Source organism: Mugil cephalus, chromosome 7 (genome assembly GCF_022458985.1).
Source record: "Mugil cephalus isolate CIBA_MC_2020 chromosome 7, CIBA_Mcephalus_1.1, whole genome shotgun sequence".
Classification (NCBI taxonomy): Eukaryota; Metazoa; Chordata; class Actinopteri; order Mugiliformes; family Mugilidae; genus Mugil; species Mugil cephalus.
The window spans coordinates 21,014,921-21,029,248 of NC_061776.1; the positions used below are offsets into that span (position 1 = coordinate 21,014,921).

General features: G+C 44.8%; 2 protein-coding genes across 3 annotated transcripts; one reads left to right on the top strand and one right to left on the bottom strand.

The window, feature by feature from the left end:
• The first annotated feature begins 1,138 nt into the window (after positions 1–1,138).
• LOC125011387 (sentrin-specific protease 5-like) lies at positions 1,139–6,222 on the top strand. 2 transcript variants are annotated; one of them, XM_047590580.1, is made up of 10 exons: positions 1,139–1,498; positions 2,094–3,202; positions 3,287–3,392; positions 3,500–3,647; positions 3,731–3,778; positions 4,342–4,419; positions 4,585–4,722; positions 4,819–4,902; positions 5,376–5,426; positions 5,514–6,222. In XM_047590580.1, exons 2-10 carry the CDS (start codon positions 2,458–2,460, stop codon positions 5,628–5,630), a joined length of 1,515 nt encoding a protein of 504 aa, XP_047446536.1. In that variant the 5' UTR covers positions 1,139–1,498; positions 2,094–2,457; the 3' UTR covers positions 5,631–6,222. The 2 variants fall into 2 exon arrangements, with proteins under 2 accessions (XP_047446536.1, XP_047446535.1); XM_047590579.1 differs by having other exon boundaries at positions 1,139–1,376.
• LOC125011386 (protein crumbs homolog 1-like) lies at positions 6,188–13,911 on the bottom strand. Its single transcript, XM_047590578.1, has 8 exons — positions 13,756–13,911; positions 12,508–13,482; positions 10,332–10,882; positions 10,049–10,214; positions 7,717–8,626; positions 7,588–7,629; positions 7,379–7,498; positions 6,188–7,185 (listed from the first exon to the last, which is right to left on the bottom strand). Exons 1-8 carry the CDS (start codon positions 13,802–13,804, stop codon positions 6,933–6,935), a joined length of 3,066 nt encoding a protein of 1,021 aa, XP_047446534.1. The 5' UTR covers positions 13,805–13,911; the 3' UTR covers positions 6,188–6,932.
• Positions 13,912–14,328: the final 417 nt, after the last annotated feature.

Sequence of the window (14,328 nt, forward strand, 5' to 3'; positions counted from 1 at the left end):
TTTGAGTCCTCTACAGTTAGAGTTAACACTGTGGATGTGTATCTTTCTGAAACCATTTTTATGATCAGAAACAAAATGACTGTCGCCATAGCTGCTATGTCCGAAACTGTAAATTTGTTTTCACCCAACCAAGAAAGGATTATTATTATTATTATTTTTTGTTACTACTACTACTCTTCATTTTCCAGAAAATCCATGTATGTGTTATGGAGAGAAAAATCTGATTAGCTGACACGGGGAGTTCATGGGGTTCTGATTCTGATACCCAATTAATGATCTACAGGGCAATGATACGGTAAAGTCTAGATTATGTTGTGGGACAGCAGCCAAATCCAAGCTAAAAAGGTTAAATGTAATGCAGGGTTGAGACACTCAACTTCAACTGAACTAAGATGACACCAGTGAGAGCACCTTGCAAAAGTAGCCATGGATAATGTTTGGGAATGAGGGCCAGGGAAAGGGGAAGACAGAATATTATGTATGTAATGTTCAGTTTAGTAAAACATACTTGAACCAGTATTGAATATCAGAACATGGTAAATGGGTGTTGAAAAAGAACTGGAAATATTATCCCCAGCTTTACAAACAAACAAACAAACAAAAAATAGAAATCAGGCTTGTACATCCCAAGCAACTGAAACTGTGGGACTCAGAGATTGTAGAAAATATTAGACTTAGACTTCCTTACTTACTAACAGCAGACAATTTGCTACCAAGGCAGGCATCATAACCAAACTAGGACGCTGTGGATTGGCAGTTATGGCATAGTTTTTGTAAACTGTAATTTTTTTCCCAAGTCATGCTGCTCACATGTGCCTTAAATTTCCCCTGGGGACAGATAAGGTTTTCTGAATCTTAACTTGAAACATGGTTAAACATGATATTAAATGGACTGTGTGGATCGTGCACCAACAAGCTCTTAGAGTTTACCTTATATGAAAAGAACGGCATTCTCCACAATACAGACAGTCACGGTGAGGGAGAGGACCAACCAAAGGCAGAGAGCAGTCCTTCAATGCATTACACCTGTGAACGAACGCAACACGAGCTGCAACCTCATCCTGACCAGCGGGGGCAGCAGAGTGCCACGATCCGTCTGCCCCGCTACAGTGCTCCGAAGAAAAAGAAGAAGAAGCAGAAGAAGAAGAAGTACAGTGACGCAAATCAGATGCGACTCTCTCATTTTGCAGTGGATATTATGCGTAGGCATGAATACTATCCACTAGATAGTATCCTGTAGGCTCGGAGGCTCAAACATTGTGTCGTATATAAAAAAGCAGAGTTACTGTGCAGGAGGCAGACATGGCACATTTCCATCAGACGTGAGTCGAAATCGCTCCGTGGTCTCAGTGAGACAAACGAGGCAGTGACGGACGGTAAGGCTGTGCGTGTGTGTTTTTAGCTGCGGAAACACGCGATGAGAAGAAACCAAGCCAACATGTGTTGTCTGGTGCCCTGAAGGAAATCACATGTTTATATTTTTGGCACGTGCTCGCAGGTTTGAAACTGAAAATGCTCTTGTTTATTTTAGGTTCCATGTGCTCTGGATTGTATTTGTCTGAGGTAGTCATGAGTACACTCACGTGCCAGCTCATCGTGCACACTAGGGAATATGTACACATTTTAATGAAACGGCTCTTAATGCCCTTCGTGACTGAGACCACTAGAAAGGCGGTGACTCAAACCTAATCAAGCTATTGTTTTTTGTAATCAGCAAATGTTTACAATCAAGTCCATGCTCCTATTAGTCTCTGTTGTTGTGTCTTTTTGTGAGTGCATTGTCTTCCAAGTGTTTGCTACTGTTTGTCTATTGTTTTTACTGTCTGCATACGCTTGCACATTCCCACTTCATGCTCACTCCTTTGTGTTGTACTTGGTCCTGTGTCTTCATGTCGCTCAATGTTCTTTGATCTTTCGCCTTGATTTTGGAAGCTGTAATTTGTGATGCCGTTAAACTGGATTAAATTAAACGCAAAAGTGTATCTGTTATTCTCTATAAAGCAAAATTATGCAAATGAAAATAGTGTTCTTTCATTAATTGAATCTTAGTGATCCAACACTAACGCATTGTATTGTATTGTATTGTATTGCAGCTGGTTAGACTGTGTAGCGAACGCCACAGGAACACAAGGCCAAGACAAAGACTGTCTTTGATAATTCTGCCAAATCATCGGTGATCCCCGAGACACACCAGTGTCCAGTATCACCTCTCCACTCAAAGTCTGCTCTGGCATCGCTGATATCAGCTGGCCTGAAGCATCAATGGTAAGCTAATCTGAGAGCATGGCATGGGAAGGGAGTATGTCCCCCTTACAAAAAAGAAACAAACAAAATCCAGATTCAACACTGTTGCATTTGAGCTGACTGACCCGCGGACATCGGACAAAAGGATTCCTACAGCTTCATGCTCTCATGTGAGTCTCCACCACCTTATTCAGTCTCTGCCTGATGCATTGAATGCATCGAATGACGAGCCACCAGAGCAGAGCAGAATACTTGAAGAAGGGGAAGGCATTCATGTCACCGTTCAGTGGAGTGTCTCACCTGTGTAGGCGAGCTAAGAGACGCTTATATTGCAAATTACAACTCTGGATGTGGAGGAAGCGGAGAGAGAAGTGCCGGTTTTGGGTTGCGAGGGCTAAAAAACGGGTGTGTGGGATCACCTCTGGCTTTCGCCCCTTTCCGGTTTTAAAGACACAGTCACAGGAAAGCAAAGGGATTCACGCGCTAAAAATAGAACACGCCGAGGTGAAGACTTCATCGTGTCTGTGTGGGAGTGGATGTTCAGAGGACGCCTTTAGACGGCAGAACAGCCGGCCGAAGCTGAGTGACAGCCTCTCAGGAACACTTGGTGGTTCCAGCTGCTCGCAGAGCCACATTACTGACGCAGATGTTGCTGGAGAGACCTTCAGTCAAACCACTACAACACTGCTTAGTCAAATCCCTTTAAAATGTATTCACACTGACAAACCCGTGCAGAGTACACACAGTAATGCACGTGGAGGTATTAGACAGTTTACAGTTCCAAGGACTATGCTGGCAAAAAGGCTTGAGGTTGACGGCCCATCAGGACAATACACAACTGTTACTCCAAGTAAGGACCAGACTACAAACGTGGACACTGATGAGAGAAGTAGCTGTACAAACACAATGTCCTCTCAGACTTGTATCAGCCTTAAAGCACTGAATAAAGCCACCCAGGGTAAGTACCTGTACACCTTTCTCATCTTGGTTTACTTTCCTTTCTCAGCTGTTTTAGATGACAACTTTTCCGTGTTTTTCCCAGAATTTCTTGATGACTTCTACAGAATATACGGAAGTTTCATCCCGCTACGCAACAGCGACGTGTTCCGACATCTGAACAGGAAGTTTGACACTGACCTCAGTGACAGGTAAGTCTTGACCTGACTTCAAGCCACAAGCTAACGTTATTAAGGTGAGGTGGAGTATTCAGAGAGATTTCATCCCTGGATCAAACAACATTTTCCTCTCCTCGCAGGAAAAATGTAATCTTCGCAGAGGTCGCTAGATACAGCACAGCCATCAGTCAGAAGCCTGTTATATCTTTCCGGGTGGTCTACAAAAAGCACACACTGACACTGGAGGATTTGTTGACACTGGCGGATCAGAACTGGCTCAATGACCAGGTTAGATACATAGAGAGATGAAAGTGGAAAGATTTGTGTTATTTAAAAAAAAAAAATACAGATTTTTTTTGTTTCTGTTGAAGATCATGAACATGTACGGAGAACTGATCGTGGAAGCGTCGCATCACAAGGTAAACTGGATGATATGAAGATGCAAGATCAATTTTTGATAATTATAATTACAATTTACCTACATGTGTCTTCAAACTATCACCATGTATGACTATATTTGAGGCTACTGCTGGCAAATAAGGAGTTTCTGCAAAACCATAGGTCTTCAACAAGGGGTCTGCAACCCCTAGGGGGTCTGTGGAGGCATTGCAGGGGGGTCGCAAAATCTTTGGTTGATTAGACCTTTTTTCATATACATTATTTATTTTTTCCCCACGAATTTAAATTTGTTTAAATACACATTAACATGAATTCAACATATTTTAGTTACGGGATATCTTAATATTGAATACAAAATGATAATAATAATGAATATTAATAAATAGCACTGGGCCGAGTTTAATATATTACACATATAGTAGGTAGGGGGTCCCTACTTTATCTCTCCATCAGTTTGGGGTCCTTGACCCCCTGTACTCCTTTACTTTACTTTCCTTTATAATCCAGGCTGCCCGCCACTTGTCTGAATCTCTGTGTCTGAGTATCGTTTTGTAACTTTAATCTTCTTTCTCTCAATTTCTAGGTCCATTTCCTCAACAGCTTCTTCCACCGGCAGCTCATGACTAAAGGATATGATGGCGTCAAGCGGTGGACAAAACAGGTTCGGTCTAAGATGGAAGTGATTTGATAACTGGTTGTTGTACATTCCTAACAGAAATACAAGGATGACTGAACATTTATGTCCATCTGTTGATCAGATTATTAAGAACAGAGCGTGATTGTAGTGAGCGGCTTTTATCTCTCCCACCTCTCTCTTTACCCGTAGGTGGATTTGTTTTCTAAGAGTCTGCTCTTGGTGCCCATCCACCTGGAGGTTCACTGGTGTCTGGTGACAGCTGACATTGTCAGAAAGAAAATCTGCCTTTACGACTCTCAAGGCATCGCTCTGCTGAAGGTTGCGAGGGTAATGACACATTTCCCACGTGTCTCGTCACGCTGACAGTTTTGATTAGAAAACATTGTAACACTCTTGCGTTTCTTGGTGCTTCGCGTGTCACAGAACATTCTGAAATACTTGATGACGGAAGCAAAAGAGAAGCGTCAAGCGGCTTTTGAAAACGGTTGGATGGTGTCATTTGATGAGGTACGTGTTGATGTTTTGTCCTGAAATGACAGAAGCCAGAATAACGGCCACCCACGTGCAGGCTTGAAGGAGAGTGGGGTTTTGTGAGATGTCTAGTTGAGTTTTCTTTAGTGTTTCATCTGAGTAGCTTCTCCCGTTCTGAATGTTAAAGAAGGGGGGGGTCTGGTCTGGTCTAGGTGGGTGGTACATGTCTAATGATATTGGTGGTCAATGATATTCACTTCTCCTGTTAGTGGTTTTAATGTTGTGGCTGATCGGTGTATGTCACCTCCAGCTCCCAGTCAAAATACAGTAGTCCACATTAGTTTAGTGCTTGGCATCAGTGACAGTAGTCCTGTCTGCTTGTCCAAACTGAAGGCACCGTCCACTGTAGGTAATACACTGACTGCAGCATCTCAGACTAACACTAGCACAGTTTTCACCTGCACAGTGACTGACTTCACATCTTGTCTCCTCCTGCCTCTTCTTTGCAGAAAGTTCCACAACAGACCAATGAGAATGACTGTGGCGTTTTTGTCTTGGAGGTACGTCGTGCTTTTCACGGCTTTACGCATTATTATTTCAGATACGTTTCAGCTGTTCACTCACCACATGATAACTCCTTTTGACAGTATTCTCGATGCCTGGCCCTGACGAGGCCGCTCCGTTTTTCCCAAAAGGACATACCAAAGATTCGAAAGAGGATCTACAAAGAACTCTGTGATCGCAAGCTCCACGAACAGGACTGACCCAGCACAGGTTTACAGTCGTATGTATATAGCGGTGATGATATGTGCTGCTTCTGATTATGATATGAAACCAGTGGCGTCACAGTCATTAGTAGCCTTACAGCACATGTCTGGCCGCCGGTGGAGAGCATCAGTCTTAAACCAAGTGCACTGTTCCGACTTAACTCTTGACTGCATTTATATGTTCAATATTTAATCAGGCATGTTATTTAAGAAGCTATATTTATGTGTGAACTTGGGAGTTTACAGGTATGAAGTGCACCAGCACAGCCTTACTGAATGTGTCACTGTGCGTGTGTGTGTGTGTGTGTGTGTGTGTGTGTGTGTGTGTGTCTGTCTGTCTGTGTCTGTCTCTGTCTCTGTCTGTGTGTCTGTGTGTCTGTGTGTGTGTCTGTGTGTGTCTGTGTGCGCGCGTGTGTGGGGGTGTCTGTTCGTTCTGGTGTTACCTTTTTACATGAAGTCTCCTTCCCCGTGTGTGCGCCCTAGTTTACCTGTTAGCACCAGATGACTGAATCCAAGTGAGTTCTGTCCAGTGTTTCACAAAAGTGACATGGATGTAAAGTTTTAAATAAAAGCTGCCATTTTCCAAATAGTTCAGTTTATTTCCTCATTCTTAAATATCAAGTACTGTATTCATTGCATGCAAAACAACCTTGTGTACATAAATTGCTATGAATATGTAACATCCTAGTTACAGACAAGAATTTCATTAGTGCCCAGTAGATTAGAATGGTTATTAAACTGCACCACATAAAAAGAGGGCATTTAAGGCACATAAAGAGCTCTAATGTGAGGTTTGTACTGTAATAAACATTGTGCCAACATGTTGCAGCCGTTACCAAATACAGACACATTTCTACTGCTGATACCGTTGGTAGGCTATAATAAATGAAGTACAGTTTCACATATAATGTATATAAATGCAGCTGTTCTGTCTCTTCTGGTATAGTTGTGTTTCAGTGTGCAACCTGGGACAACCTCCTTGGTTGCAGACAATACTGATCTTCAGCGTTTAATCGGTGAGGATCCTGTGAACGTTGCATAGTTTCACATGTATTTACTTGTTTTATTAGCCTAAATCAGAGTAGGCCACAAAAGAGAAAGGGTTTCCCTTTACCTATGAAACCGTGTAGGTAGATATATTTGCTCATATTGTCTATGTTGGCATGTATCTACCCAGAAGACAATTAAATTCATACGGCTAAAAGATGCCGGTTTACGTTACCAAATTGTGCACTAAAGCACAGTGTGACCCTGTTCTCCAGGTTTGGTCCAGTCGGATCATAGTAGGTAAAAAGTGGTCTAATCATTGACGTGAAATCCCCACTCAATTTCTGGCTCGTCGTCGAGGCGTATCACAAGATAGGACACCAGCTGGAAGAGATTCTGCCACAGGCCCAAGAAGAGGTACAAGTAGAAGTCGCTAACGTCCATTTGGCAGTGTATCCCCGAGTAGTTCATGTCGCACACGCACTCGAAACTGTTGATGTAGTTGACACAGAAGCCTCCGTTCATGCACGGGTCCGAGGCACATTCATCCACATCCTTCTCACACCTGGAAGGAAAATTCAAAATACAAAATAAGAATTGCGGGACAAAGACTTTCAGGTTTAAAATTGCTCTGTACTAAAATACCAATGGGGGAATCTGCTGTGTCTGATTTTCTTGCCAACTTGCGGGCAACAGCAGTAGTTGGTAACTTACTCTCAGTGGTTTATATAGATTAAATATTATCATGCATGTCCTACCATTGTCCTGTGAAGCCAGGCAGGCAGTAACAGTTGTCTCCTTCAGAGCAGTTTCCTCCATTAAAGCAGCTGTAATTCCATCTGGTACCCGTACATACAGATACAGGCAACTGAGGAAGTCTAGACAGACAAAAAACACAACGGTGGATTTATGTCTCACTACGTTTAGTAAAGTGTGTTTGTGTTTGATATTGTGTGGGAAGACTTACGGATTGATGTCAATGTACCATGGGATTTCAGGGACTTTCTCTCTGTAAGCGACAAGATTGTAAATCAGTACCACTTGTTAATATCTGTGCATTTGTGTACAATCTCTGGTGGCACAAAGTTCAACTCACTCGCAGTATTGGCCTGTCAGATTCTGAGGACAGAGGCAAGCGTAGCTCTGGAAGCCTTTGAGACAGGTGGCACCATATCTGCATTCGCTGTTTTCACACATGTTGACTTCTGCCTCACAGTGCTCACCGCTGAACCCCAGAGAGCACACACACCTAAACCCCCCGGGTAGGTTGGTGCAGTTTCCGTAGATGCAGGGGCTTGAGATGCAGCTGTCTGTTGAGTCTTGACACAGAGGACCTGTCCACTCAGAGGGACATGTGCACTGATGCAGGTCAAACAGGTCCTCGCACTCGCCCTTATTTTGGCAAGGGTTGGGTGCACACACGTTGGCTCCCCAGCAGCCATACTGGGGAGCAGCATTGTTGTCTATCCTCACAAACTGCTCTTCCTGAGGTCTGGGGAGGTTCAACTCTGTATCTAGATGGAAAGGGAGAAGAAGACCCCCAATCTCCACAGCTCCCAGACAGCCAGACAGGTTTGCTCCAGCATCCAGGCTGAGCCCCCCGAGGAAGATGTCTGCTCCCTCCCTGAGAAACTCCAGGTCACCCACAGCTGCTTTGGACATGCTTATCTCCTCCTTGCCGCCATCCACAGCCATGATCCACCTGGAGGCCGATGTCTGGTTCTCAAGGCTGAGCGCCGCCAAGTGCCACTCTCCATCACTGAACAGATCCCGGCTTTGAATGGTAACCTTGGAGTAATTCTTGCCAACCTGATGCTCCATGACTAAATGAGAGTTCAGGAGGGAGATGGTGAGGAAGTCTGAGTCCTTCTGTGCGTGGAGTATGACGGCGGCTGACTGTCTTGTGCGGAAGCTGAGAGTGACAGTGGCGAGGTGGCGGTCGATCTTGCCATTGCTGCGGTAGTGCAGAACGCTGCTTTCAGGACGAAACGTCACATTGGACAAACCTAAAGTGGAGGAAAAGTAGAGACTTTTAAAATATACGTAACATACTTGCAATGTCACAGTGTCTTGCACTACACCTCACATCACTAGAGGAACATCCTCCACGAGGCCTGCAGGATAGCGACCGGATGCATCAAGAGATGTATGAGAGATGTCACTGTCTACACTGTCGACAATCGGCACTTGCTCCATGAGCACTCTGCCACCCAGAAATGGCTCTGCTCCAGGAAAAGCTTCCTGGCCACCACCAAAGCCCTGGAGACCACTCCAAATGCTGCCAAGAATACAGAGTGCCAGAGGCAATGGAGCAGCCTTGGCAGCCAGACGACTCAATGGAGGGAGAGAGGCATCACCCCTGACAAATACCTCGCTACCAACCAAGACCAAACTTGGGCTGTCTGGAAAACTCAGAAACATCTTGGAGAAGGGCGTCAGTGATGAGGTGGAAGTTAACAACGTCCGACTCTTGTACACGAGGAGGGCTCCAAACCACGGAGCGCATCATGGAATGCAGCCAGGTCCCTCGAGTACTGGAAATGACCTGGCTGGACCTAGCACAGATGCGCTCGCCTGCGCCAACCATTAGAAGGACGTGGTGTAGGAGACAGAAGGACACGAGGAAGAAGACTACAGGATGACAAATGAAACCACTACAGCCAACAACATTTTCAAGGGGTGCTATAATTGTTGTGTGCTGTTGTGCTGTTCCTCAACAGCACACACAATATTTCGGCTTGTTGTTTTTAGGGGTGGTACAAAAGTCTAAGTCCGTCTGACTAATTGAAAAAATGCAGGACTATACAAATTAGTTTTGATCGCTTATGTTTTGGTGCAAACAATTTATATCAACCTTTTCCAGCTGAGCCTCACACACGTTGTACCAGGTCAGCTAAGAACAGCACGTAATTACAAATATCTAGTTGTGATTTAACCTATAACTTTTCTCATTTGGATCAAATAAGGGCGTATTTAAATAACCAGTCAATAAACCTTGAAAGTCTATTAAGGAAATGTACTTTCAGGGTTTTTAGACAGTTGTCTGCTACAACAGTCAAAGCAGGCAGGAGTTACTCTTGATCAGCAGCTTCTCTTCTTTTCTCTCTGTGAACATGTGACATCTCCGGAAAGACCGGTCCTCACAAACTACCACAGACATGTGGCAGTAATCTGACCAGGGATTACCAGGTCTTAGAGGAATCCTTTGGAGGATGCCTGCCTCGACTCTGTTCCCTCCTGTAATCAGCCACACTGTAATTAATCAGTGCCTTCACCAGTGAGAGTCCTGAGGGGACTGTGCACACAGTCTCTTCAGTGGAGACAAACCAAGATCAGAAATATGCTTTCATGAAGATTTACAGTTATATTATAAATGCCTTTTCATTAGAAATGTTTACTAGAAAAGTACTTCACCAAGTCCAACTTACACTCAAAGCCCTGAGAGAGAGGCTGACAACTGGCAGTAGCAGGGCAGGGGGACAGCGCACACCATTTCACTTCCTCACAGCGCTGCCCTGCAGTGTTGGGGGGGCAGTTGCAGATGAAATCGTCCCACATGGAGTAACACACTCCCGCATTGAGACACGGGTTGACCTAACAGAGAAAACAGTATGAGTAAGCGGTTCCTGTGGGTGACAGTGTCATTAGCCCTTTAATGTTAGGAATGATATTCATCAATGTAACCACAATAAAAACATTGCTATAACTCACTGCGCAGGCGTTGTCGCTGCTGCATCCTTGCGCAACGTTGACGTGTTGCTCTAGTTCGTAAGACTCCACTGGAGTTGCTATTGGATAGAATTGCAGTCGTTTGCTGTTAATCCTCAGATCCTGCACACACCCTTTGAAGTAGCCACCATACGAACCAGTGGCCCTCGAGTCTGGTAGCCCTCCAACGAAAACCAAGTCCCCAGGATGGACCTCGGTGTGCCTGATGGGCAGGGAGCCCTGGCTTTGGGCTGACTGGAGCAGGATGGCTGCCAATCCTTCCATCTTCACAGTCACCAAGTGGAAATGACCGTCACTGACGGCACTCTGACCAACAAGGGTCTCAAAGTTGTTAACCTGTACTTTGACCCTGCCCTGGTCCAACCACAGGCGGAGGTACTGGCTGGTGCTGTTGGCCAAGATGAGGAGCAGGCCGCTGGACTGTCTGGTGCGGATGAACATGGATATGGTCACAGTATCACCCGGGACATCGTCTAACGAGAACACAGCGTAACTGTCCAGGTCCTTGTTTCCAAACCTTGCTGTGATATACTCTGTAGGAGCACAGGCAGGAGAGAGAAAGCATTCAACTAAAGTAAGAAAGAATAGTGTAACACAGAAGGAAATACACTGTTGCTATACAAGATAAACAACACTTTCACGTCACGTTAGCTTTGCAGGCCCGAAACAGGAGCAACAGCAAGTTACTGTGTAATTTCTTAGCTGGGAGCAGAAATGTCTAGGTATCTAGTCTTGCATGTAAACCCTCTGTAAATCAGTGAATTGATTTGACCCTTTTTCAATAGATTAAACAAGTCTAAGTGAAGAGACATGATTCTTTTCGTCGAACCCACAATCAGAAAGTGAATACTTGTCATTCACTTTTTATTTATTTAAGTGAAAGAAGCATTCAGTTATTGAGCAGTTGTCTTCAGGACCATAAGCTATTCCTGACTTAAATTAAAGCATGTATTGACAAGCAGTTGTTAACTAAGAGAAGCTGAGGCGCTGATGTTGCCAGCCAAAGAAAATGCCTAAGCATAGCGTTAGTCCCTAAGATTTCCTGATTTGGCAAAGTGAATGCATTACAGATCAATTACTGAGAGCCACGTTCTCTTAATCCTTGGCGCAGGTGTTGCTGAAAAGATTCTGATTGCATGGCTTCTTGGCTGTATGCTGCTATTTCTACAGACTCCCTAAGCTCCTTGGAAGTCTGCAGACTAACTTTAACCTGCCGGGTGGCTCTCTTAAAAGCTACCGACTGACAGCTCTGAGGCCAAGCTTGAGACGGCTTGCGCCTATTTTAATAGCATATCCTCTAGCAATCTGCCTACAAGAAGAGTCAAGGTGTGCTACGCTCAAGTCATGCACACATACAGGCCTGAAAAGTTTGGAAACTTTGGATGGATTTCTCACCAGTTAAGTTAATTCTGTTAAATGAAATCTGAAAAAAGTGGTGTTGCCTCATCAGAGTCAAATCTTACTGAGAGCTCTTATTGATGAGACTCCTCTACCAGCACGATGACTGTAGTTTTAATTCATTTTGATAGCACCCTCTACAGTGCTGTGTAAATTATGATGGCAGCAAAGGATTAAGTGAGGGGACTAAAAGCTCAGTCACATCAAACCAACATGAGAGAAGGCAGAGAAGACTGTGGTGGCTCTGGGTGAATCATGTTGTCGTTTGAGATGAAAATGCAAAATCAGAAGGAGTTGAACAGTCAGAGTGATGCAGTGTTAACAGTGGTAACATACTCAGTGAACTTAAAACCTGCTAAAAGGGGTTCAAATTTCTGTAAAAGCTAGGTTCGTGGATGCTCAGCAGCAAAACAGTATTGGCCCGCGACTGACAGTTGGCTTGGTGTGTTACTATCTTTACTGTTACAAAGGAAAAAACTCTGCATAAAGAGGAGGCCAGGGTGGATGGATGTGTTTACAAAACATTAGATTTTCCCCAACACAGACTAATAATATTAATAATGAACAATTTCATAACCTAAACAGCATATTTATTTCTAGAACAACAAAAAATAAAGGTTTCATGTTTCATTATTTAAACCAGCCCACTTCTCTAAACGAAGAACTGAGAACTGAAGTATTTCATTAAAAAAAAAAAAAAACATAATCTAATTTAAATATGAAATGGCGACTGATGTTTTAGTGTGTGTCTGTTTCTCACCCTCTCCACAGTCGTTCCCCTCGTACGGCCTGTGGCATTCACACACGAACCTCCTCCAGCCCTGGCTCACACAGCGCCCTCGGTTCTGGCACGGGCTCTCGTCGCACTTGTCTCGGTCGCTGCACCCCACAGTGATATTTGCCTGGGCGCCTGAATTGGCTGGCCCTTTGACAGGCAACACCAGATGTGAGTCCACAAACACATCTCTGAAGCAGCCTAGGAAACCAGGCGGGTGTACTGCTCCATCCTCTGCGCGGCCAAGAGTTCCCCAGTCCCCCCCAGCTGCTCCGATGAAGAGGCTTTGACGAACTGTTCCCGGCTCAGGGAGAACCGAGGCTTGCTCAAGCAACTGGCTGCCGGGGCTGGAGTCTCTGGTGCAGCTTCCTTCAATGCATAGCAGCCTGATGAGGCTAACCACGCCGCCCAGCGATGCTTCCACTGTGTGCCACTTGCTGTTGGACACATACTCTGGGAGCTCTTGAACCACCGTGCTGGAGCCTTGGCCCCTCAGGCTGAGGAGGCAGAGATGTCCATCTATCAGTTCAATGCTGAGCAACAGGTCATCCACTCGTCGCTGTAAGAGGGTACCAATCGCCCTGTCTGTCCTAAAGCTGAATGTTACATTAAGAGGAGCTTCTGGCTCTAGAAGCTGTCTCTCTATGTACATGTAGCCCTGCGACTCAAATGAGAAAACTGTGGGAATCTGGCATTTAGGGCCCGTGAAGCCTGCACGGCAGAGGCATGTGTGAGTGTGACGGTCGTTTACAAGTAAGGGAGAGCATACTCCTCCATTCTCACACTGGTTGCCGTCACAGCCTGAAAGTGCAATTGTGCAGTTCTCCCCGCCATACAGGCGCCCATTTTGGCTCTGACTGGAACAAAGGCATCTGAATCCTCCATTGTGGCTCTCACACACACCACCATTTTGGCATGGCTGCTGTTCACATCCATTTATCTCCTCACCAAACAAAGTGCCTGCAGAGACAATTACAGTTCATTGTAACTTTTTCTATTCTCAGAGATGACATGCGTAAACAAGATTAACAAACTAATACAGCTTATGTATACAAAGCAACGGTACAAGCCTATCATGTGTATCATACTGAACACGTGCTGTTTACCTCAAGAGTATTCTCAAATGTGACAATGATCAGATAATATGACAGACAACCATTTAGGCTATAACATATAGTAAACATTAGTAAATAATATTCTGATTCAAACGCATGTCTAGAATCCAGTGCTTACCTGCATAAAGCGACCATAGTATCCACACATGCACACTGAATCTCAACATTGTCCTTTACAAAACCTCCCAAGCATTAAATATTCGCCGATGTGTTCATTTTAGGTCAAACACGGGTGGAGAACACTTGTGTGTGCAGGTCCATCTTCACCTCTGCTCTCGCAGCATGTCCAGTTTGTGCTCAGCGTAAAGCTTGGATCGCTGCATACCAGATAGGAGGGATTAAGCTAATGCACTTACAATGTCTTACACATTAAACGTGTTGGGGAAGGGAGGAGTGGATCCAGGAGGAGCAAACATGTTCCCCAGGCAGACCTCTGATGTTCTCTTATGTAAGAGATAGCAGTGCAATGTGAGAGTTTTGCCATGCGTAATTAAGCAGGGGCACAAAGTGACATTCAGTTTCCTGCACAGGAAAACACTGCTGCAGTTCAACAACACACACTGAAACGTGGACACAAACGCAACTGCAGGTGTACGGAGGTTCATGTACTGCAGATCGTGTCCTCAGTTGGCTGCAGCTGGCTGCATCCCAGTCTTTGACTGCAATAAGATGAGACCCATGGTACTAATCT